At 44.0% G+C, this 25,607-nt stretch overlaps 1 protein-coding gene across 10 annotated transcripts; it reads right to left on the bottom strand.

The window, feature by feature from the left end:
• Positions 1-208: 208 nt before the first annotated feature.
• Positions 209-25,496, bottom strand: EXD2 (exonuclease 3'-5' domain containing 2). Of its 10 annotated transcripts, XM_054634257.2 has the most exons (11): positions 25,161-25,496; positions 24,349-24,504; positions 22,620-22,750; positions 15,113-15,517; positions 13,906-14,162; positions 12,710-12,836; positions 11,643-11,968; positions 9,096-9,202; positions 8,714-8,849; positions 7,625-7,981; positions 209-6,877 (listed from the first exon to the last, which is right to left on the bottom strand). In XM_054634257.2, exons 4-11 carry the CDS (start codon positions 15,449-15,451, stop codon positions 6,661-6,663), a joined length of 1,866 nt encoding a protein of 621 aa, XP_054490232.2. In that variant the 5' UTR covers positions 15,452-15,517; positions 22,620-22,750; positions 24,349-24,504; positions 25,161-25,496; the 3' UTR covers positions 209-6,660. The 10 variants fall into 10 exon arrangements, with proteins under 10 accessions (XP_054490232.2, XP_054490236.2, XP_077036423.1 ...); XM_054634261.2 differs by lacking the exon at positions 22,620-22,750; XM_077180308.1 differs by lacking the exons at positions 22,620-22,750; positions 24,349-24,504; positions 25,161-25,496 and adding an exon at positions 16,772-17,139 and having other exon boundaries at positions 7,775-7,981.
• Positions 25,497-25,607: the final 111 nt, after the last annotated feature.

The raw sequence follows: 25,607 nt of genomic DNA on the forward strand, positions 1-25,607 counted from the left end.
GGGGGACAGAAGATAGCATAAAGCTTTGAAAACATATGGAAAACATTATCTAAATAGCAAAAATATGACCTAAAACTATATACACATGCTTACAGTTCAGATTTGAACTCTCAATAGCCCTTGCTAGATAAGTAGGGATAATGATTTTTTTTATTCATAGTGCACTGAAAGGGAGTCCCACTCATATTTTCACACGCCCCAGCAGTCAGACAGTCTCCCTGCTTTTATTTACGGCTACAGGTCCTGGACAGAGTCAAGGCACAGAGGAAAAAGGAAAAGCAACTGGCAGATCTCAGCTAATGCAAAGTACTGTCTGACATTTTTCAAAGAACAATCAATTGCAAAGGACTTGCTGTTAATCACTGTGAAACAGATACATTTCAGATCCCCACAGAGCATGATACAATGTGAAACAGCTTCTTAGAGCAGCAGGGTTTTTGTGAAGGGAGTTTGGACAGGCAGTTTTTCTCTTAAGCCTGCATTTCTGACAGCTGCCTAGTACCCTTTTCACAGGCTTGTCACATTTGTACTGAGATATATAAATGCCTTCTCCTTTTTTCCTTCTTTTTTGCAAAATCTTTCACTTTTTTTAAGAAAAGAAAGACAGAAGCCATATTTCCTACCATCTATAGATGAAGCCAAATTTTTCCTGTACAAGGAAATGGCATCTTGTTATCTGAAGATGACATCTCTATTTTACAGTAAAAGCCTCCATCCTCTTTTTTTTCTGTTCTACTTACTCCCCCCGTCTCAAAGCTGAACTTATCCAATAGCTTGCAAAGGAAAGTAATAAGAGAAAGATGGTTCTGCTTTGTTTCCTGGTGACCAACACCACTGAGACCCCAGGTAGCATCACAGTGGCTAATTCAAGACAGAAACAAGTTCCATTACAGTTAAGTGGCAAGGGATGATGCAGCACTAACCGTGGCACAGAAAATCCTTGCCAGAGCTGCTTGCTCTTCTTGGTAGAATTCACAGTGATAGAGGAATATGTTTTGATTGAGAGAAATTGTGCTCCATGCATGTTTATTTGGCTTTTGGGGTTTTTTTTTCCCTCTACTAAGCTTAACCATGTTGGCTCACTTGCATTATCCTCTTTACCTGTAAAAGCATTTAACAAAACCCCCTTGATGCAGGGCTAATACAAGAGGGCTCACTGTGGCTCCTTTAAGTCCCAGGGAAAGCTGGATATATCTTCTTTGCATTTAGCTCAAACTGCCTCTGCCTTTCTCCAGAACAATGTACCCCTCAGGGTGAGGGGGTATATATACTGTTGGTACTGTTGGGGGTACCTTATACTGTTGGTATAAGGTACCCCTTATACCAACAGTATGGCACTGAGTAGAAGAAAGTTCTTTGTAATGGCCCCTACTCCCAAAAAACATCAAAGGGGATGGCTGCCTGTGGGAATGAAGAAGGTCTTACAGGTCTGGACAACTGTGGGGGCCCAAAAGAAGGAGATGAAGGAGCGGTGATGAGAATAGACTTTCTGGTTCAGGCTAGAGGTGCCTCTAAATCCATACAGAACACTGCAGACAGGCAGGTGAGTCCTTGTTAGAGAGTCCTAGTTCCTCCAAGACATTCAGGCACGGGGCCAAGGCAGTGAGGTGTTTCTCAAGGCAACCACATTGCCTTCATGGAAAAACTCCCACCAAAACCATGTTACAGACAGTGCAGAGTCCAGATACTCCCTAAGGAGCCAGAGCAATAGAAATGCAACAGGAAGAGAGCTTCCCATGCCTGCCATTACTGAATACCAAACAGAGAATGCAAGCCCACAGGGATATGTTGTCTTCTGTCCTGTCAGTCACAGATGTGACAGCTGGGACCTTTAGCGACTGTCAAAAGAGGAAAACCAAGGCACTCCAAATGCCAAGACTGTCAGCAGCATAATTAACATGTCATGTATGGTCTGCTCAAAAGTGCAACACCTACTGCACCTCCAACAGACAATGTTGCCCACCTGGTAAATCCTGCACCTTGCAATAATGTCTAAGTTACTGAAGAAATTAAGAAAAAACACAAACTGTAGTGTTTAGAAAGACAGAAATCAGTTTGTAGCCCACGGAGGAAGGGTTTCAAGGGCATTGCTTCTCTCACTCCTGAGGCATGTCTTTGGAAATTCATACCCAGTCATATTCTTACAGAACATCTGTTTCACATGGGCAGAACATATGAAACAAAAAGGATGGAAGCAAGTTCTGCAGGGAATTTATAAGCCAAGACACGTTTGGGGATCTCAGCAGATGTGGTGTGCTCCCTGCTAACCTGCAAGAACCAGGCAGGTGGCACCAAGCACCAGGTAAAAGGGAAAATTTCTCTCCCCCATCTCTGGCAGCATACTTTGGACAAACTTAAAACTTAATGTGAAGTGACAAGCAACAGAAAGAAAAACCCCATGTTGTGAAAGCCAGCCCATACAGAGAGGATTGCCAATTCTCCCCCTGCACAGATAAAATGGATGTGTGTGGTTAAGTGCAGGACTGTCCCATTTAAGGTAAAATACTTGGTGCAACCTAGATGAATGCTCAGCCTGAGAAAAATCTAAGGTTTCATTTGAACAAATGCAGACCTGTAGCCATGACTGACCAAAATGACCAGGCCAAGGACAGCACCTGAACCCACTATTCAAACATACCTGAGCAAGCTCACTATCCCACTGCTTAGAAGTACAGAATTGGTGCCAGCATGGGCTCTGCCACAGCTGATCTCTGACACACCAATCAGGGGAGGCACTGGAAAGGGAAACTTGGAGGGTGAGGTCCAGGTGTTACTGTAAGGAACAGTGGACCTGTAAGGCCTGGGTAAGACACAAGGAAAGAAGAGAAAAAGCAAGCATGCAAGAAAGGTACAAGAGAACTTCAAAAGTGATAAGTCTGGTAAAAGAGTAAATTTTTATAGAATGTAACAATTAGCAATGGAGACATACAAAGAAGTTTTATCTATAGACTAGTAGAAAATTTAAAATCATAATAAAATAAAGCCAGTCTATTTCTGCATAATAAATATATTGCTTCCCCTCTTCTTTCAGATTGAATTAAAATTATGCAAGTTAAGGATATCTTACAAACAACAAAGAATCTTAGTTTAGAAAATATTTGTGAAGGAAGTTCTCCTCGCTAGTTTCTGTTTCTGAACAAATGATTTGGAAAAAACCCTCTTCAATGGCTCCTCAAAAATAGAGGATCTGCAGTCCAGTTCTTGTCTCCACATTACTTTCTTGTCTCACAAACAGAAAAGACCTGACCCTGTGGTCAGCCAATCGGTTCCATTAAAGAGTTTGATCAGGAGTTCCTATATCAGAACAAATGGAGAAAAAAAAAAAAGCAGAACAAAGAGGTGAAATGGACACCTTGCACTCCTGATGACAGAAAAGGAGTTTCTGAGTCACGCAGAGAGCTCTCAACACCCCGATCAGATGGAGACAGGATATAGCACTATCTGAACACATGCTCAAAATGCTTTGGAGAGAAGAAGTTATATCCAAACTGCTGCTGTAGGCAGGAAGGTCATGCTGGGATTATAATCAGCTGTGTGAATGAGCACAGAGACATACCACATTTGGCTAGATGATTTTTTTGTTAAGACTTGCCAGTGGTACAGGGGAAAAAATTGCCCTTATAATGAAAATTATCTCATTTGCAGCTCTGTGATAAATAGTATTTATCATGAATCTTTGATTCCTCATGCTGCTATTGCAGCTCCTCTGGGATGGCATTAATGTACCATTTCTCTCCATGGCTCCTACTTATCTCAAACAGCCTCTGCTACAAACAGGGTTTTTACCCCTGGCCTGTGAAATTTCTTGAATTATCTGATAAGGGCCAGTTTCAGCCACAATCACAGCAGGTCCAGGATTCTGCCCAAATGTTATGAAAAAATTTGGGTCAACTGCACTATACACAGCAGTGTGAAGATAAGGGTTTTACTGAAACTTCTTTGCAGATGCATATAAAAATTGAGCATAGCTTCATCATTCAGTAGAAGCACACTCATCTCATGCAATCAAAATCATCAAAAGGGATTGTACAGAAAGGAGTGTGTATTTTTAAAAAGTTATCTTTAACTAAGGTCTAGCACCAGACAAAAAAAGTGAATATTTAAGGAAGTTAGACAGCAGCACATCTTAAAAAACAATAATTAGCACACACTAGCTTATATTTTCAAAGCATTTTACAAAAACATGAATTAATTAAGCCTCACAACACCCTTGTGAGATAGTTAAGTATTATTAGTCCCATTTTAGAGACAGACAAACAGGCATGAAGAGAGTATAACCTGCTCACCACCACACATGTCAAATCCAGGTACAGAACATCAGATTTTCCATTTTTTGCCATGTGTAGTCAGATCTCTTAAAAGCTTCTGGTCTTTAATTTAAATGGTTTCCTCTCATCTCTTTTAAGACACCTGTACTTATTTCAGTCTGATATGAAAAGGTACTCACCAAGTGGTATTCAAAGAATCACTGAATGGTTTGGGTTGGAAGGGACTCTAAAGAACATCCAGTTCCAACATCCCTGCCATGGACTGGGACACCTTCCACTAGACCAGGTTGCTCATAGCTCCATCCAACCTGGCTTTGAACACTTCCAGGGATGAGGCATTCACAGTTTCTCTGGCAAGCTGTTCCAGTGCCTCACCACCCTCACAGTAAGGAATTTCTTCCCAATATCTAATTTAAACCTAGCCTCTTCCAGTTTAAAGCCATTAACCCTTGTTCTATCACTACACACTCTTGTAAAAAGTCAGGAGAGGTGCTCCAGCCATCTGATAATCTTTGTAGTCCTCCTCTGGACTTGCTCTATTATGCTGGGGGCCACAGAGCTGGACACAGTACTCCAGGTGGTCTCATAAGAGCAGAATAGAGGGGAAGAATCACCTCCCTTGACCTGCTGGTCATGCCTCTTTTGACGCAGCCCATGATGCAGTTGGCTTTCTGGAAAAGTAATCAACTCATTCCAGGAACCTCCTGAATTGCTTATGCCCTGCTGTGTTGCCTCTTCAACAGATATGAGGTGGCTGAAGTCCCCCATGAAGACTAGGCCTTGTGAACAGAAGGCTGAGGGTTTCATCTACTGTCTTCCTGGCTGGGTTGCGTGTAGCAGATCCCCTCTGTCACCTGTCCCTCCCCTCCCTTTAATCCTGACCCATAAGCTCTTGATGTGCTCCTCATCCATCCCTAGGCTGAGCTCCATGCACTCGGGATGGCGCTCCGTGCTCTCCAACCAATCACTGACATAGAAGTGACAGCTCCTCCTTGCCTCCAGTGCCTGCTCTCCCTAAAGGGCCTCCATCCTTCCATTCCAACACTCCAGCCATAGGAGTTATGCCACCCTGTCTCTGTAACAGCCCTGCATGCCTGAGCACACTGCTCACAACAAACAAGCAGAATTAGGAAAAACATTTTTTATAAACTCTGTGTTACTGGAAGCTGTTTAACAAAAGACTTGTCATCGGTATTTCCATACTGCCAGTGTCACTTCTCATCAGGCACCTGCCATCTGGAAACTTGCTGAGGCCTATCTGTAATGCTGGGACAGCTCAGAATCCAAAAAAAAAAAGGCTTCTTTACTTCTTCCCTACAAGGAATCTCTCTCTGGCAAGGAGTCTTCTCTAGAAAGAACTCTTATGAATACAACTGCACTGAAAGCAAAGAAAGATTTTTATTGAGAAGACCCTCACCAAATCACTAGGCTGGAAGAGACCTTCAAGATCATCAAGTCCAACCCAGCCCTAACACCTCAACTAGACCATGGCACTGAGTGCCACATGCAGTCTTTTTTTAAACATGTCCAGGGATGGTGACTCCACCACCACCCCAGGTAAAGTATTTCAATACTTTATCACCCTTTATGTAAAAAACTTTTTCCTAATATCCAACCTACATTTCCCTTGGCGCAGCTTAGGACTGTGACCTCTGGTTCTGTCAGTTGCTGCCTGGTGAAAGAGACCAACCTCCCCCAGACTACAACCACCTTTCACGGAGCTGTAAAGAGTGATAAGGTCACCTCTGAGCCTCCTTTTCTCCAGGCTAAACACCCCCAGCTCTCTCAGTTGTTCCTCACAGGGCTTGTGTTCCAAGCCTCTCACCAGCCTCGTTGCCCTCCCCTGGATGTGCTCAAGCATCTCAATGTCCTTCCCAAACTGAGGGGCCCAGAACTGGACACAACACTCAAGGTGCCTCACCAGTGCTGAGTACAGAGGAAGGATGATCTCCCTGCTCCTGCTGGCCTCAAGGTAAAGCTAAGGGCACAAATGTATGTCAGAAAAATCTAGAAACATTCATCTATTGTACTTTTGTTGCCTTTCTCTGAACTCACTTTATATGAGAAATGGTCTGGAGGCATCAGACATTCTGGGAGCAAGAAAATGATTCTTTATAGTCACTTTGAGAAGACAAGTTCCCTTATCATATCACTCTTGCCCTGAACTAGTAAGTGACAGAGTAGGATTAAACTTCCAAACTACCTGAAAGTTCAAAGATTTAACTCTACAAACCACCAAATTTAATTTTAACTGGCAAATCTGGCAGATCTACTGCTGCCTTTTTGCAAACCCAGGCCCCAGGTGTTAGTGGAGACGTAGAAATAAAAATAGTCTTTCCATCTTCAGTTACATATGTCCATTAGACACTATCCAGAGTCCAGGAAGTTAGTTTCATGACAGCTTGATCTGAAGATCCTCCCCATACTTTTGGATCAACTTCACATGGTTATGGTCCACCGACCATTGCTCTGGGAGGTGTTTGGGCTTCATGCTGTCCAAGAAATGCTGCCGCCAGCGTCTTTCCAGCTGCATGAGAGAGCGCAGGCCTCCTTTAGCACAACACTGCACCACCTTCAGTCCATGTGGCACGTAGCTCTCATTGCAGATCCTGCCAGGACACAAGCACAATTTATTTTCACACAAGCCCGCTGTCAGACTCCAGATCTGTCTCCAGTGAACAGCAAGACACTGAAGATACTTTCAGCTGCAGAGTTTAATTATAGAAAAAGGGTAAGCTAACCAAGAGGGAGAGTTTTAAGCTTTGCTTCAATGCCAGACTGGTTTCTGGAACACAGTTACACTGTAAAGCTGGTTTCTCTGAATGGAGAAAGTGTTCTTCTTTACAGCAACACTAAACAAAGCTCTTAAGGTCCATTACAAGCTCCTCAGGAGACTGAAAATTTCTCAAGGCAAGAATTATATGACCCTTCAGAGTGCTGAGCCTGTCACTGAATTTCCTGCCTGGATGAGTTCTGACTTACAACATCTGCACTTTACAAACAACAGCGAGCATAACAAGGAGAAGATACTCATTTCAAACAGAGACTAGACACTTGTTAAGAAAAGATATTTGGGGAGACTTTGAGAAAGTGAAGAAGACTTCTGATATGACTGTCCTTCAGACTCTTTTCCTGATCTGTCCTTCAAAAGAAGTATAAAAATGTTGGAGGAGAAGATGGAGAGCAAGAACAGAAGACTGGTGAGGAGGAAGAGAAAGAGGGAAAGAAACAAGAGCTGCAGTTCAGAGACCAATGGTGGGTTGAGGGGAGATGGGTATAAACAAAAACAAAACCAGTAAGAAATGCAATACAAACAACTAAAAACCTTACACTCAGCCTCCATGGGCTTGCTATACCTGGTTTCCAGATCAGCTGCTGCCTGGAGCATCTCTGGAGTGACTGTGTCTGTGTTATAGAAGTCCTTGATGCCTTGCAGCAGCTCTGCCCTGCGGGGGTCAGGCAGGCTGTCTGCATTCAGCAGGGCGCGCGCCCCCGAGCGCACTTGCCTGCGCAGAGGGTCCTCTAGGAGACGCACACCCTCCTCGGAGCCAATGGGAGCCCCAAACTCCTGGGCCAGCTGCTGCTTCAGGTGGTTGTCATAGTAATTGGAGATGGCATGGCAGGATGTGCAGAGGAGGAGCACATCGTGTGAGTTGTGGTCTTTCATCTGGATGGGGAAGTGTCTTCGGTATTCATGAGGAACAACATTCTTCCTAGAGAAGACAAAACAGGCAGCTCATTGCATTTGTCTGGAGCTGCTGCTACCCAGTTCCTCCTCTTCCTGCCACAGAAAGGGTCAGCTAAAACTAGAAGTCCAGGTAAGCAAAGATTACCAGGACATGTAGTACAGAAAGTGATTATTTCTATTATTTTCTGCATGTCTCTTTTTTCTTTTCCAAAAATTCATCACTTTCAATTAAAGATTCCTACTGTAAAAAAAAACCCTAAAAATCAAGTAATGCACTATAAGAAGTATACTTCTCAACTAATCAGTAGCAGACAAAAAGACAAAGAGAAAAATCTTGTTCTTTTTGACCTCATCAGCTTTAGGCTCACCTAAACCTTTCAAAAGTAAAGGATTAAGTAGTGGAAGGAATAGTACAGCTCTTTTCGGACGGGTATGCCACCCACCCAGTCTGTGTCAGCACACGGCTGCCCCTGTCACTCAAACTGCAGCACATACATGTTCCACAGGCTTTGATCTCTCCTAGGATCAGTATCTCCTGCCTCTGTAAGAGGAAAGGCTGGTCCCTTCAGTGTCTCACACACCCAAACAACTGCAGAGCACTCAAACAGTGTCCCATCCCGGACATGAAGAAGCACAATGTTTCATTTCAGGCCACTAACCAAGCCTCTGGATGTTATGTTGTTGCAGACATAAGTTGATGCAGACCTCAGCCCTGTTTTAGAAGATGCAATTTTCTCCTACCCACTAAACAACTCACCGGATATAGGATTCTCGCTTGCCACACACAACACAGAGGTTTTCTTTGACTGTCAGATAATAATCAACCTGGGACTCGGGACGTCCTGAAGGCTCAAAACGCAGCTTCACAACAAAAGGGTCTGTGCTAACTAGCTCTAAAAGGAAAAAGGCAAAGAGAAAATATTCAAGACAAATTGTATTGGAGAGCTAAAATAACAATGCTACAATGTAAGACTCATCCTAGTGAATCCACAACAGTACTTCCAATAAGAAAGGATACCAAAAAAATCATGCTCCATTAGGAAGATGAGAGAGAGGGGAGAGAGAGGAGAGAGAGAGAGGGGAGAGAAAGAAGAGAGAGAGGAGCATTTCAAATACCAACAGGAAAATGGTATGCCTACCTCCAATCCCCTTGTCCAAATACCACTGAGCCTTCTTGCGATCACAAGTGCACAGGGGCTGTCCATCTGGTGCATGCAGGAAGCAGTTGTCATACAGTGGAGATTTTCTATGAAACAAGGCCAGTATTACAGCGGCTGTAATAGCATGCAAAAAACCCCAGAGCTTTCTATAGCCCTGTGTGCCACACTGCAGTTCAGGCAGCTTCCTCTGAATCACAGGAGTACCCCTAAACACAAACTTTGAGGCTGCTGAGACTCCATAGTCTGCTGCTTAGGGAAGCAGTACATCTGAAAATTTATCCAGGGTTCACCAACTGACTCTAAGGTATCTTTGCTCTCCTGCTGCCAACAGAATTGTAACTCTTGAAACTCAATTTTCAAGAGATGCCATCACTGAAGACAGCATTTTAAAAAAAATTGAAATAGAAAACAAAAGAGAATTGAAGTTACAAAAGGTGATGAGCTAAGAGTAAGCTCAAAGAGAGCATTAACTTACAGGCAAGGCACTTTCAAGGATCGGCTTGGATTGGATTTTAGTGTTTTTTAATGAAAACTTTTCTAAAATTTAATGTGAATAGCAATTACTTTATTCACTCAAGAGAAATGGTCCAAAACCACTCCTGCACTGGGAACCTGAACACATGAGTTCAGCACTGGGAACTTGAACATATGAGTTCAGGAGAATAACAAAGCTGAGCTGATGCCCTCAAACACAATCTTTGGCAGTGACAAGAAGTCCTGTGTGAGCAGTCTCTGGCAGATTGTGGCAGTGTGTGGAAGGGCTCTGTTTTGCAGAAAACATTCCTTACTCTGCCAACCTCCTTCAAACAAAATTGAAGCATGGAGCAGGCTGGGCTCAGAGAGGACCTGGGAGGAGCTGGCCAGAGATGTCACAATACACTGCAGAAAAGTTTCCTTTCCTCTCTACAGCAAGATTGTACAAATTAGTTCTCAGCAGAGCTCTACCAGTTAAAAAAGTTGATTCATAGGCTATCTCCTTCCACTGAGCATCCACAGCTCAACTCAGCCACCATGATAATTTCAGTACTTCCCAACTCTAAATGAATAAACATTAAAACTTAACAGACTTAAACAGAAAGGAAGAGTGAAAAAGGACTTTTGAAACCACATCCAGTGTTATCACAGACTAGAGCCACATTGCAGTAAATACTGTAAAAAGCAGTGAGTCTACAGATCTCTCATGAAGTCAAGCACAGTTAAAAACAAAAAGTAAATAAACATATATGGAGAGATCTTAATTTATCTTGGAATGTAATTTTGTTTAAATTTTAATCCTCCCATGGGATGCAGTCCTCCTGTTTTGTATTACACAGCCTCCAAAAAAAATTAAAATAAATATGAGGGTCTTGCTCTGTAAAACAGAATACTGTTAATTACTGCTAATGAAATCAATACTATTGACTACACTAAAATTTCTCCACTGCCAATCCAATAAACTTGAAAAAAAGAAAACAAATACAAAAATTTATTTGTTTCCCAAAGATATTTTCATGTAATTTTAGTTATGTCCAATCACAAATTTTATTAGATTGTATCCTAACAAAAGCAAACATACAGATACCCCAGATCTTCCACTGCACTGAGCTTAAAGCAACTTTTCCAACTTGTTTTTAATTTAAAAACAACTGAACTCTTACTAGCAAAAGCTCCTAAGAATTTAGGATTCACTCCAAAAAATCACCTGCAGGGATGGTAATCCTGAATCCAGCAATAGCCATCTCTGCAAGGCTAAAGCATCACTTTTCTTTCCTCTTGCCCCCTGGCCAAAAGATAAGGGCACTGCTTTGCTGCTACCACAGGCTGTTCCTCCCTGTACCCTCTGGCTCCTCACATAACATGTCTTACCCCTGCTAACCTCAGCTTTCAGCCCTGCTAGCTCTGTGGCTATGGTGACATGGGACAGCAAAGGAAAAACAACAGTCCACGAGGCAGATCCTGATGAAAGGACAAGCTCTGTGCAGTTGTCACCTTTTCCTTGGAGAAGACAGGGCACAGCTGTTTGAGCAGCAGACTCACAGAATCACAGAACATGCCAAGTTGGAAGGGACCCCCCAGGATCATTGAGTCCAACTCCTAGCCCTGCTCAGGACACCCTGGAAACCCAAGAACAGCCCCTGGAAAGCCAACTGCCTCCTGCTAGGATTCTGCTCTCTGGCTAATGCTTCCACACGGGAGGGAGGGGAAGGGGAGGGGAGGGGAGGGGAGGGGAGGGGAGGGGAGGGGAGGGGAGGGGAGGGGAGGGGAGGGGAGGGGAGGGGAGGGGAGGGGAGGGAGGGAGGATAAAACTTAAAGACACCACCTCAACTTGCTCATGATCTAAGTAGAGATCAAAGTGCTGCCCCCACTTTCAATATCACCTAGAGGAAAATGAGGAAAACAGAAACGGGATCTGACCCCCATGACTGTTAGGTCCTGTGTTGCCTTTCCTAGCTCACATGAGCTACTTTGTTTAATGACTAGAGCATGAGGAAACACTCAGGGTTTTCCACATGCAATGCAAAGAGTAAGATGTGCTCATACACTCACCTTGCAGAATATCCCACACCCAGAGGCTTTCGCTTCTGCCTCCGTGGATCTCTCATTTGCTGATTGCCAGAGGGTTGGCCGTTCACCCAAGACTTCCGATTCTTTGTTTTCTGAGGGGAACGTCCCTCTCCACTCTTCTCCTCTCCTGTGCTGCCACTCTTTCTTCCTCTAAACGGGATATCCACCAAGCCCTGGCATTTACCCCGGGCTTTCTCCCAAGCAGTGACAGAGTTTTCACCTTCAGATGTAGCAGGGAAGCTGGTAAATCCCAGCAAACGGAAGAACAGAGCCACTGAGACCTGGGCATCCCTAGCAGCATAGAGAACCTGCAGAAAAGCACAGAAATTAAGATACTGACAAACAGCAAATACTCCCAACATTATCAGTCTTTAGCACAAGGTACAGTAAAACCAGAAGCTGGATTCATTTCCTTTTGAAGTTCACATGAAGTTTTGCAAGTTTGAGTGGCACTTTCATAACAACACCACATCCCACTACCTTGGGATAGTGCCCCCAGGAACTGCAAAATGTATTTAGGTCAGACATCCTCACATCCCACCAATCCCTCCTTCATAAAAAGTTCCCTTTTGGCACACTGGCTAAGAGTATTCAGCACGGTTTTTTGTCCTGTCACTCCCTCTGCTGGTCATTGCTTCTGCAGGCATGTGCAAGTTGACTAAAGAAACTGGGCAGTCGGGGAAAACTCAGTGCTCTAAAGGTGAACAAGATTTCCAGGGTCTCTCTAATATTGCACTGACTGCTACAGACTGAAGAAAATAATAAAGAGGTGAGGTTTTGGAAACACTTCTTCAAGATATCTTGTCTCATAGATCTTTCAGGACTAAAGGAAAACAGGGTAAAGAATCCAGGGAGAATAGCAGAAAATTATCTTAAAGGGAAAGGAGGGAAATGCAGGCAGTGAGTCTGAAATTAACTTTAGGCCCTGTCACACATAAGGGTTTGAGGAATAATCTGAAAAGGCTCAGATCTCCCTGTTGTAAAGCCTCTTTTGCAACTAAGAAGGTTACTTTTCTTCCCAAAACAGTAAATTGAAGTGGGGAACACACCTGATCTTGTGTCAGTTCTTCTGCTTCCCAGTTGCTGCAACGCACATGAGGAGATTTGTCAAGTGGGAAGTTCAGGACTTTTTCAGCTAAAGACTTAAGGCTAAGGCAGTTGTGAAGTAGATCCTTCCTTCAATTCAACAAAGAAAGTGAAACAAATATATTAAAAATGAAACTATACACTCATGCAAATTCAGATGGCCTCTGAAGAGAACCTGTGAGAACACAATGCACATGATGCATGACTCAAACAGCACACAGCTGCCTCTCAGCTTTACAGGCCCTCTCACCCCCTCTACTAAAATGTTCTTTCTAGATTTAGTAATTATCTTGTGTCTGCAATATGCAAAGCAGGCAAGGCTGGAGTTAGTAACATTTAAGGCTGAAGTGTTTGGCTCTGAACTACTCCCTTCTGAACTAAAGAGGCCCATCATTCAGTGATGGACCACTTGTCTGAGGGATTCATGAGAAGCCCAAGAACCAGGAAGAATCCCGGCCACTGGAGACAAGAAGTCCATCCTCAGTGTTAAAAAGGCACCAATAGGTCAGCAAAAGTGTGGCCCAGATCACTAACACCACATCCAGGCACACATATAATTGTACATGAAGAATATTTGCAAGTAAAACATCTTGTTTCAGGAAGAGTAAAAGATAAGAAAATGGCATCCATCACAAGTGTAACCTTTCCATAGAAGAATTGTTATTAAAAGAGAAAATTGGAACTGGTTTATTTAGTAACATTTCAAGAAATCTTGAAATTCAGCAGTTCCATTTACATCCCCTGTGCACATTTAACTCACACTTCTTTTCAGTGTATTCAAACATCTGCTGACACAGTGTTCATTCTTACTGCATTAAATCACTGTGCCTGGACTTCTTAAAAGCTGAAGCATGGTACACAGAGAAGTCCACAAAGGTATCAGTCTGTGAAAGAAGACTAACGGACACAATTAGCAAATGAAATCCTCATTAAGATTTCATTTCCCTTAAGATCACAGAATAGAAGCATGACAGGCTCTTGGGCTACAGCTATCAATGCCCATTTTCTAAAGCCACCCTAAGAATTCCAGACATACCAGCCTGATATCATTCAGCTTATGCAAATCACCTAAGATACATTTCCAACTTTCCAACAAATGAGGCCTCAAGCAGACCTACCTCTGTGTTCAGACACTTAACCTCTGTGTTCAGGCACTTACCGCTGTCTCATGGCTAAATACCGGAGATCCATGCTCCCTTTGACTGGAAGACCATAATCATGAAGCAATTTGCAAGCATCTTCCCAGCATCCTACCCCAACTTTCAACACAGCACTATCTGCCATGATGTCCACCAGGGTCTTTGGAAGAGTCTGGCCACCAGCAACAAGCCTGGGCAACCGAAGAAGAATGCAGAGGCCACTGGAAGAAGCCATCTGCAACAGGGATACAGGATTTGCTTTTCCCTCCACAGATACCTGTAATGAAATAAAAAATGAAAGTCCAGGTTATTGTATTATTAGTAATACCAGAGCTGAAGCAAATTGCAAAAAAGTCCACTGAAAGCAGGAAATACTTATCAGTTTACACAGTATTGTATTACACAGTATTGTCTACACAGTAAAGTATTGTTACACGTCTCTAAAAATTCATGGCAAATTGTGTGGTCTTTTTCACAGTATTACTGTGCCCAAGCTACTTCTTGCCACATTCCCACATGACGATCTTTCCCCCTTTCACCCTTCCCCTTCATAGCTGAGCTGGTAGAAGAAATCAGAAACATTTCTGAATCCACATCAACACAAAGCCACCCACTATATAAATGCGTATGGCAAATACATTGCTTAGCTGTGGCTTATACTAATGACTGTGGGGTGAGTAAATTTCCAGTCAAAACAATGGCAAAGCCAGGCTTTATAAATTACTTTAAGCCTGTTTGAGATATCACACATACAAATGTACAAGCAGAAGAGGAACTTTGTTTTCTGGTTGTCCCAGTGAGTTTTATCTATGTATCAGCATTATCCTCCTTTTCGGACTTAACATTCTTAAGATATTGTTTCTTAAATACGTAGCTAGATTTAAAATAGCGTAAGCCAAGCTACTTCTAGTAAATCACCTTTAAAGAGATATTACACCAAACACATAATGCTATATTTAGCCATACAACTGTTACTATATTTAGTAAAGTCGACTTATCACGGAACTCAGGAAACAAATACAACTGGTGAATCAAAAACTTAGCATATTTAAACGTTAAGAAGAAACAAAATTAGCATCTGCTTCACTGCCATCAGGACAGACAATCACAGTTTCAATAGTCAACACACCGTGGTATCTGTTTAAGCAAAGAAATTGCTCCACCTTCAATGATTTCCCCATGCAATTTGCAATCTAAAGGAAGGAGAGGCGCTTCTTGATCACTCACCCATTCACAATCAATTCCAAGAACCGGCCACTTCTCCAGCTCCTTCTTCAGCAATGGTTCAGCATGATCCCACTCCTCCTGCTCTGAAACTATCACTATGTCTGCACCTAGGGTCCTCTCTACCCAGCAAAAGGTGGGAGATCTGAAGAAGGAAAGCACCTTCTTATCCTCTGCTTTAATGAGTTTCTCATCTCCTGACTTTCCTGCTGCTTCCTCTTGCTGACTACTACAGCGTGTTTTTCCTTTCCGACGCTGGGTCGCTTTCCACAAAACCAGGCCCCCCAGTGCAACACCCAGCAGTGTCGCCAAAGTAATCGTCACGGCTGTTTGCTTGGCCATTTTTTATTGCCCTTTCTCCTCTTCACCTCATCCTCTCAAAACAGCATCGTGGGATTTCATCATGGCCTGCAGTGAAAAATAAGAGAGGAAGAAATTAAAGACAACTTAATAAAATGTGTTTAGAGATATTAAACACATGCAATGCTATCACAACAAGGTTCTAGCCATAACTTGTAATCCTGACAGAAAAAAGTTCCGGGTCCCACTTTGATAGACTGGGGGCCTGGGGACAGACTGCTGCAGTGATGCATTCGGCAGGAAGAGGAGACTGAACGCTGCTGTTGATCACACCACTAAAAACTTTAAAGGGAATCCATTCAATTAAACTGGTGCAACTTCCACAAACTCTGCTATTCCAAAAATAACCTAGTCACGGTTATTATCAACACCTTTAAGTTCAGTTTGTAAGTAGATCAACCTAAACAAGGCCAAAATGAAATTGCTGCGGAATAAGCATGTCAGTTCACGCATTAGTAAATAAGAGGCATTTATTTGTCCATCACATTCACAACCATACTAGGGTCAAATGGTCTTTAGGCACTGAAAAGCCCTAAAACAGCAGCATCTTACTTAGCTGTCCCTCTATCATACAGAAGTTTAGTACCCCTTCAATAAACTGAAATCAGTCCTGCTCCTCCATCCCAGCCCATCACGTTGTTTCTAAAGGGCTGTCCTTGCGCTCGCTTCCCCACAAGGAGAAGTTCGGGTGTCGATGCTACTCCAGCATCGATGCTGCACAGCCGCTCCCAGCACCCCGAGCACGGCCCGGGCACCTTTCCGAGCACCCCCGAAGCAACAGGTCGTCCACGGCCACCCCGTAAACTGAGTGCCAACACCAGGGGCATCGAGCCCGCCCGCAGCCCTCTCCCTCGGTCCAACAAGCCACTGCCCCTCTGGGAACCGGGGGCGCCTGTGATCCTTGTGCGGGTCCCCCGCCGAGGCAGGAGAAGCCCCGGTAAGACGCCCCGGCCCCCGCTCAGCCCCGGCGGCAGCGGCGCGCCGAGGCCCGGGGGCGGGCCCAGGATCCCAGCCGAGCGCTCCTCCGGGCCGCTGCCAGGCCCGCCGGGATGGGGCAGGCGGGGGCGTCCGAGGCTCCCCTCGGCATCAGGGGGAACGCGCTGGCCGCTTTAGGTTCGGTCGCCGTTATCTACCCCGGGAAGAGGCCCGAACGCCAGGAGCGAGCGTGCGGGAGGCCGCGGGCGCACCGGACCGCGCACCGGGGCACCTGCAGCCGCAGCCGCGGCCTCTCCGGGATGCGCGCAGCAGCCTCTCCCCCGCGGCCGGCCCCGCCGCCCGCCCGCGGCCCCGCCGGGCGCCCACCGATCCGCCCGCTGCCTGCGTCCCGCGGAACGGCTGCGTCCGGCCGCAGGAACGCCCCGCGGGGCAGTCGCCACACACACCGGGAGCCTTAGAGTGGCGGACGCTTCCTCTGTGCCGGCGGTGCGAGTGGGCGGCGGGCGCCGCCATGTTGTACGGAAGCTAGTGGCGGGGCGGCTGGGCAGGCGCCAGCGTGCCTTCAGACGGGCAAAATGCTGGCAGGAATACTGAAAAACCGGCTCCTTTTAAAGCGGGTTTTGGAGTGAAAAGTGCGGTGTGTTGTCTGCGACTAGGGAGGGCTTGAGGAGCGAGCCGCAGCGGGCATGAAGTCGCCCACATGTAGAACACCGCGAAACCCCTGGGGCAGGAGGGACCAGATAGAGTGGGAAGTAAAGAACAAAGGCAGCCGGGAAAATAAATAGCAAAAAAAAAAAAAGCAAATAAATAGCAGCCACCTCCAAAGTGGCAAACTGGAAGAAAACAAAGAGGGAACAAATCAAATGGAGACTGTTAAGAAATTAACAGAGGAACGTGTCACTTAATCATGACAAGTGATTGTTACCCCATGTGTATGGAGAAATAGGAATGTTAGAAGTGACACCACAAAACCTGGACAGTGAGTATACAGGCAGATGCTGTATCCAGAGTTTCGATCGTCAAGGTTTGAGGTCATCCCTGTTAAAAAGCAAACGAGTTTCCAGCACAAACTCCTTTCCAAAGAGGAGGATCTGAGCACCCAATTTCTTCGAATTCCTTTGCAATTCTCAGTAGCTCCCAGATTTTGTGCTGTTAGCTTTCCACCGAGCTGCATCTATTTGAAGTAGAGACTGAACCCACAGAAAATACTGTGCTAAATCAATTTAACGGCATCAAACTCTGTTTTGTTTTAACTTTGCCACTTGTAGTCATCACAGTAGGAGGATGTCCCAAGCAGAGATTTGGTATTAGCAGACCTGTTGTCAAAAGAGTGCGACAAAATGGCTAATGGTTGGCACTGGCAAAAATCTTCTATAGAAGCAGTATTTTTCTCAGTCTGTAACTCATCTTTATTTTCCCCCTTCTTTTTTTTCTTAACTCAGGAATGAGGTACTCAGACATGCTGATAGCTCACAAGGAAAACAGGTGATTTTCAGAACACTTTTCTGAGCAAATAAGGGCCTCTCCTTATCAGAAATAAGATATCAAGGCTAATAAAGGTTAAGCAGCTACTTGTTCTAATGACCTGATCTATGCCAGCATGGTGTGGCTGTATCAGGTCTCACTGGTGCTGGAGTAGGATCAGAGTTTTGTTTTCCATTGACTTGCATCTGTATTTTGAATGTACAAATACAACATGTACAAACTCAAAGTTCAAATGTACAAATACAAAAACATAAGTGTTTCTGCAAAGCCTCTCAATCTTGCTCTACAGTGACGAGACATGGATCCATTTTCGTACTAATTCACTGAGTTACGAAGCATTGCAATCTCACTGCAGTAACTCACACCTTGTCTCTGCTTCATTCTGCTCTAGAGGGAAGGTCTGCATCTCCCTTTCAGTCACACCCTGGCCCCAGCTTCTCCATCCACCCCTGTGCTCCGATGCACCATGCACAGCTGACCAGCTGAACTGCAGGTCACCATGCAGGAGCCAGCATGACTCTGAAGTTGCTCACATGACTTGTGCTCAGAAGAAAGGTGCATCATGTGCATGCTCAGGAGAGAAAGCTGGAGGGGTCTGGCAGTACCTGAGTTCCCACAGTCAGATGGACATGTTCTGCCAGTTTATCTCCCTCTCTCTTCCCTTCACACATATCCCTTAAGGTATAGTGCTTTGTTTTGCATGGTCATTGGAATCTAGCATAAACCTGGATTGCCACTTGGATGGATAGTCCCATGTTTCCTGTTGTACCTGTGACTGACTGCTCACTCCCTGCTCCCTTGCTCCAGCACCCACATATCTGTAATGACAGGGTCAGAAAATCATGGAACTGATCCATCTGTAAACTAGTTCAAGGACAAAAGGTGACACCTGGGGGCACAACAGACATTTCAAGGCCCAAGTGATTGGAAAGAGAACCAAGATGATGCAGCTGGGCTCCAGGATCCAGCTGCCCTACTGTGGGGTAGGCAAGGCATCCTTAAGACAACTCTGTCAGAGCTCAAGATAAGCACAAAATACTGAACAAATCTGCAAATAAATTGTTTATTTTAATTTCTAAAGTAATAGAAGTGTAAAGTTACAATAGATAAAAATTAAAATACCCCAAATACCCCAATATTTATTTTATATAAAAGAAATAATATTTCTATAAAATAATTTCTATTTTATTACAAAGTGAAAACCTCACAGAGAAGATGCTAGCTTTTCTCCAAGTAAGAGGAATGTATCCCTGGTTGCATTTAAAGCCTTTATTTTTCATGGCTTCACTGACATTGCAGAGTCCTGTAAGCCATAAGTCTCTTTAACACCTTGTCTTAAATCTACATAGCCATTTATTCAAGTATAAAGATTAAATTAAAAATAAGTGAAAGCAACTGATGCATGAATGCACTCTGGCAAAAAAAACAAACCAAAATCAAACCAAAACCCAAAAAACCAACAAACCAACCAACCAAAAAACACCCCAAACCAAACCAAACAAAAACAAAAAACCCAAACAAACAAACAAACAAAAACAAACCAAAAACCCCCCAAAAAACAACAAAACAACAACAACAAAAAAACCCACCAAACAAACCAAAAAAGCCAAACCAAAACCAAACAAACCAAAAGTTCCCAAAACCTGATAGGGACGTTGCTGAAGATGACAAGATAACCAAGTGAGTAAACACCAACTGCTGGCTTAGCCTTACTTATAAGAAATCTGTTACAGCAGGTAAAGGGAAGCCTTTGTATGGTAAACAGCAACATTTACTTTTCTGTGTCTGTAGCCTGATGTGAGGTCTCTGTCAAAAGACTAATTTTTAGCCTGATTTCCTAAGGAAAGAAGGGTTATGAAATTACTCTATGTTGGTGTTTCTGCCTCTCGGTCCCATTACTTCCCCCACTTGCCTTGCCAAAAAAGCATGTTTAAACCATTGCTAAATTCCATCTAAATTTGTACAAAGGTAACAAGTGAAATGCAAAGCCAAATGGATGAAAAAGGTCCTAAAAAAGCTGTCACTGATAAAATGGTAAGCATGTGCAGACGCTGCTTAGTATACGTATGAGAATCCACACAGCAGTACCACATCAGGACAAATCCATAGGAAACCAGGCTTCACTTGTTCTGCTGATCACAGAAAAAAGAATTATTTTTATAATGACATTAGCTCATCCTTTAGGAGGGAGAAGACTAGGGTAAATGAGTCAGTGTTCAAAGGAAAATCAATGATCGTGGAATATCAAAGGAGAGAGGCTCCAGTGAAGACTTAAATTGCTGGTAGCAGACAATAAGCAGAGAGCTGCATGTAGTCCCCACTAGATCATTAATAACACTCTCTTTGGGGCCCCATCCCAAGCTACAGAAAAAAGCCAAACTCCCATTTCAACTTCTAATGTGATTTATCTTCCTTCTGTCAATGCTGGTAACACCATGACTATATATGCAAACAAGCCATTTTGAGCAGGGTTTGTTTTAACAGGGTTGATACCAGGAAAGCAGTAGGGTTTCTTTCCTCAAGAAGTCAGAATGAGAGCAGTTTCAATCAACTGTGAAGCCCCATCCTAAAGATGGAGTCTCATACTGCAACCAGGTGGATAGAAGGTTTAGCTTCTGTTCAAAAGGCAATTCTGCTTCCCCCTTCTCTCTGTCAGCATTCTTCTCCAGCCTCAATTCTGCAAATACTGGTGCCTGCTTGATTCAAGGAATTAAGTGAGCAGAAATCTAGCACAGCAAAAAAATGGGTTTTCTTCTGGTTTAAATTCCTTGTACTAACCCATCATACAGCCAGATCTCAGTGAAACTACATCTTAAGCCAAAAGATGAGTCAGTGGTAGCTCACTGAAGGGATCTGACAGAGTTTGCAGGTTTTGCAAAGAATCTGAAAAAAACTCAGAGGTGTAAAATGTCAGATAATCCCATGAGGATGAGTTGTATTAACATCAATCATCATCCATCATCATCAATGTATTTCTTCCTTAATTGCCTTTTCATTGCTTATATAGAAAGAGAGATTAATTTCACAATTCCATTTCTTGAAGAGCTTACCCCAGTAGTTCAGTCCAGAAGGCACACTGAGTCAGCCTCACTGTTTATGGCAGCTAAGAATATGACATCCCCCATCTCCAAAACTCATCTCCCAGCTGGGCACTCCAGACTAGTTTGTGCTGATTTTGGCACTCATTGGGACGCTTCCATGAGCCAAATAAACACATGGCAGACAAGCAGGTCCAGTAAGTAGCAGCATCAGCACAAAGAAAGGGACAGAACACAGAGCAACAGAAAAATAAAGCCACCTTTAAGTGGCCACAAATCATCAGATTGGCTTAGCTGCATGTTAAACCTACATAGCAGAACGGCAAGCCCCAAGGGGAGACATTTGAGAAAAAAGTCCTAGTTTTTCCTACCTTTCTGGTGTATTAAAGTAAGCAAAGGGAGAAAAGCCCAGAAGCCACCAAATTCTTACTAGAGGGAATAAATTACACAAGCAAAATTATTGAAAAAACAAATGATGTGGCTAAAATATTATGTAGTCTTCTTGGTTTACCCTTTCTTTCTATTGCCCCTCAAAAATAAAAAATATTGGTATAAATAAACAAATGAATAAAAGCCTTGACTCAGCTTCACTTTCCTAGTCATGCATTCATTCTCTCTGACTCACTCCATAGACATCCAACTATCAGTGTCCAAACTTCTCAGTTTCCACTCTGGATTAACCAAAGCAAATCAAAGGTTCAACAGAACGTCAAAAAGAGTATTTAAATATCATCCTTTCTCGCCTGACACAATCAATCATGCTTCACTTAAATCCTTGGTCTTCTGTTACCCTCCTACATTATCTCTGAGTTAGCTCTGGGGAAAGGAGCAGATCCATAAATCATCTGCAGAGAGATATTAATTTATTTGTATTTCAGATGAGATACCTCCCCCTATCCAAACTCAGAGTCTTCTCTCTTCTGTGAATGACTAGCAGGAAATTAGAGCTCAGCAGAGCTAGAACTATTCCCTGAAAGCCCTCTTATTATCTTCTTTGTGAGTGTCTGTGGATAGCATCACCAGTTTACCTGCCACTCAAGCTTATTTGTCAACTGTCAGGTCTGACTGAAATGTCTTTGTAGATCCTAGAACCCAGGGTATATACCACTTTGGCAGCTCCAAAACAGCCCTCCAAAACATCCTTGCAGCTAAGATCCTTGTTCTCTTATTGATATACAAAGACTGCCCTAATACCTCTCCCTTCAGTATTAACCAACACAGCTCCTAACACAACAGCTATTGACCAGTGGAAATGCCACAGGCTGACAACAGAGCAAAGCTGACTGTAGGCCTCCTATTAATGATCAAATACACCCCAGCCATCAAATAGAAATAACTAATGCAATTTAACTGATTCTCCTAATTCAAATTTGTTCAGAAAAATGTTGAAGGGATAACTTTGTACCAGTAGACAGTAAACACCAATCAGTTATTGTCAGTCCTTCCAGAGGCAGAACAAAAAATCTGTAGCATGGACAGAAGCTAATGTGAGTGTAATGTGACACCATGGCCATAGCTCATACAGATCAATTTAGTACTTCTGAGAGACTGAGCTCTGCACAACCTTGGAATTAACAACTCTGAAACTGCAACCCAAGATTTTTTACATAGATCATTAACCACATCACTTTTCTATTTTAAGGATTCTCCTAGTTCCCTCTTCTGTATTCCATCAAACATTATTTACTTACCTTCATTTCCAAGGGCATCTACAAGTCACCCTCCTGTTCATTATCTCCCATTTCCTTTCCAGTTGACTCCTCCACTCTGTTGCCTACTTGTTGAAATTCCAGGCAAAACATTTGTTGTGCTTGATTTCATGCTGTTTTTGAGATATGGAGGAGACTATAAACATGCTACAGAATTAAGCAGCTCAAGCAGTGTGTGCAGACAGACTCTGGCTTCCTGTGCCCTTTGAGTCTGGCCAGACTCAATCCAATTTGGTCTGTGACAACCAGTCTCAGTACAGCACCCCCATGCTAACATGTCCCCCAGAACAGCAACTTGATGAAGTTTGATCTGTTTGACTAACTCCTGTCAGTACATCAATTCCATTGCAAGCTGCAGAATGTTCCTGTTAAAGGAGACAAAGATGCTTCACTGATGCTACTTCAGTATGACTCAGGACAAGAGTCTATGTGCTTTGGAGAGATAACAGCACTCTGGCTTTATTAACATAGACACCAGTCATTTTCCAAGGAAGATATCACCCTGTATAGGCCATGGTAACTTCCTTAGATGTTATATTCAAAATTAATTCAAAGAAAGGAATCAAGAGAGTGAAAAGAATGCTTATCAGTACAGTTTTTTAACCTATATGGTCATATCATTGAGCAGAACAGATTGACAGTCTGCTATAATTTTTCTTTTAAATTCTGACTGCTTAGAAATGTGATTTAAAAAACACCACAAAAACAAACAAGCAGAAAAACCCCAACAAAACAAAAACAAACTCAGTTAAATCTTTCTTAAAAATCCTGGAACTGGGGGCTCAGGAAATAGTTTTATTTCTATGCAAAACAATTTAAGTACACAGCTTTCCTAGAAACTGAATCCAGAATGTGGAGAAAAAGCACTGGAGATTTTATTATATTGCATATTTCTTTCAGTACAGAAACCAAAGGTACTCAAAGATATTCAACCTGAACAATACTTTAGGAAAGGGGAAAAAGTGAAATCTTGCTGAGTGAGCAACAGTTTCTGATATAATTGTAATGGTGCAGAATGTCATGGCATACAAGCAACAAAGATATGAAATATGATTTTATAGCAATGTCTGAAGCTAAGGTAATAAACACAAACCACGATGGACAGTGTCTTTGCCTCTCTATATTGAGGGTGGCTAGACATGCTACATGGCAGTAGTTGGCCATCAACTGTAACTAGAAAACATCCTTATGTATAGTTCAGATTAGAAGAGATTAACTGCTTTGTTTTCACTTCAGTTGTGAAGCATTGTTAATTGTTAATGTTAACACTGTTAATGTAACTTCTTACATTCTTTTTTTACACCCAATTAGAAGAGAAAGTTTTTTATTTACTTTTGTTTTGTGTTAAAATTAAGGCTATAGTGTTGTCAAATAAAAAGCTTGGTCTATGCAGGATTTGATGCTCTTTCTATAATCCTAACCAAGAAGAAACCCAAAGCACTTAACTGACTTTTTATAATGAAATAATTTCTATTTCTATGGAAAAGCTGTCACCGGAATTTGGCAGCAGTCTAAGAGTACTCAGTCATCTTGCCACATCACAGTTTATGTCAGGGCGGGTTTTCCCCATTGCTTATTTTAAAGTTTCAAGACTCTTAATTCCCAGCAGATGCAGTGCTACACAAAGATGGCCAGGATGGTTAGGCTAATTCCTCTCACCTTCTGAAAACTGTATCTTCCCTAGGTACTGGAGCCATGGGGAAATACAGACCTGAAAGTTCCAAGCTGCTCGTTTTGTGCACAGGCAGCATGCAGTCAGCTGCAAGGTGGGACTGGGGGTCTGTGCAGCACCTTAGGGACATCACCCTTTGAATGACACTCCTGTTGCCTGACATGGTATCAGATGTTACCTGAGAAGTACAGGGTCCTGTGAAAGAGAAAAGATATTCTTATTCCTGTAAGGTAAAGGTTGGGGTATTGTTAAACAGTGAAGGACAACACAGGTCACTAACACCTGGTTAGTCAGCTGCGTTTTAGGGGTTAGTTGACACTGCAGGGTAAGAGAAGAAAATTTATCTGTACTTCGAGCAGTCTTCCAAGGGCTGCAGGAAGGTCTACTGACTCACTTGTGATGGGGCAGCCCCCCTCTTTTCAGTGTTGCTCGGGAAGGAGCAGCAGAAAGCAAGCTATGAAACCCATAATAACTATCATAGAGAAAACAACCACAAGAACAACAAAAAACCCTTCAAACTAAATTCCAAAGCCATAATGCTTTGAATTCCCGTCGAAATCACTCAGCATTTACAGAGGACAAGCCCCACTGCAAACCGCCCCCGCACTTGAGCTGTTTTTCCCCTCATCCTCCCTCCGGTGCGTTGCCCGCCCGTTGCCCCCAGGCGGGCCGGCCGTGGCTCCGGAGCGCTCCCTTCCATTCCCCGCTCTGCGGGAGCACCTGCCTGCCCGCCCGCCCGCCGCCACCTCCCCGCCGGCCGCGGGGCTGCAGCCGGCACGGGGCACTCAGCCGGGCCAGCCGAGCGGCGGCGGGACGCGTCCTCCCGCGGCTCCTCCGAGAGACAGGCGTACCCGTTCCCCCGCAGCTCCTCCGAGTGGCGAACAGGTCCTTCCCCAAAAAGGTCCCCGGAGCGGCGAGTGTGTTCGGCCCCCTGGAAGTTCCCGCAGCGGCGAATGTGTCCTTGCCCCAGGAGGTCCTTGGAGTGGCGAACGTGTCCGTCCGTCCCCGGAGTGGCGAACGTTACCGTACCCCCGCAGGGGCGAGGGTGTCTGTCCCCCGCGCCGCTCCAGCAGCGAGTTAACCGGCGGCGGCGCCACGCTAGAGCCGGGCCGGGAGGCGCGGGCTGCAGCTGAGGATCAGCTGCTGAGGGAAGCGGGGAGGAGCCAGCGGGATCAGGAAGCGGCGGAGTGTCTAACACCTCTCTGCCATGGCTGGCTAAAGAAAAATCATCATAACCATAACAAGGGGGGAAGCGGGGGAGGGGAGGCGGCGGCGGGGGAAGGGGCGGCGGGGGAAGG

This window comes from Agelaius phoeniceus, chromosome 6 (assembly GCF_051311805.1).
Source record: "Agelaius phoeniceus isolate bAgePho1 chromosome 6, bAgePho1.hap1, whole genome shotgun sequence".
NCBI lineage: Eukaryota > Metazoa > Chordata > Aves > Passeriformes > Icteridae > Agelaius > Agelaius phoeniceus.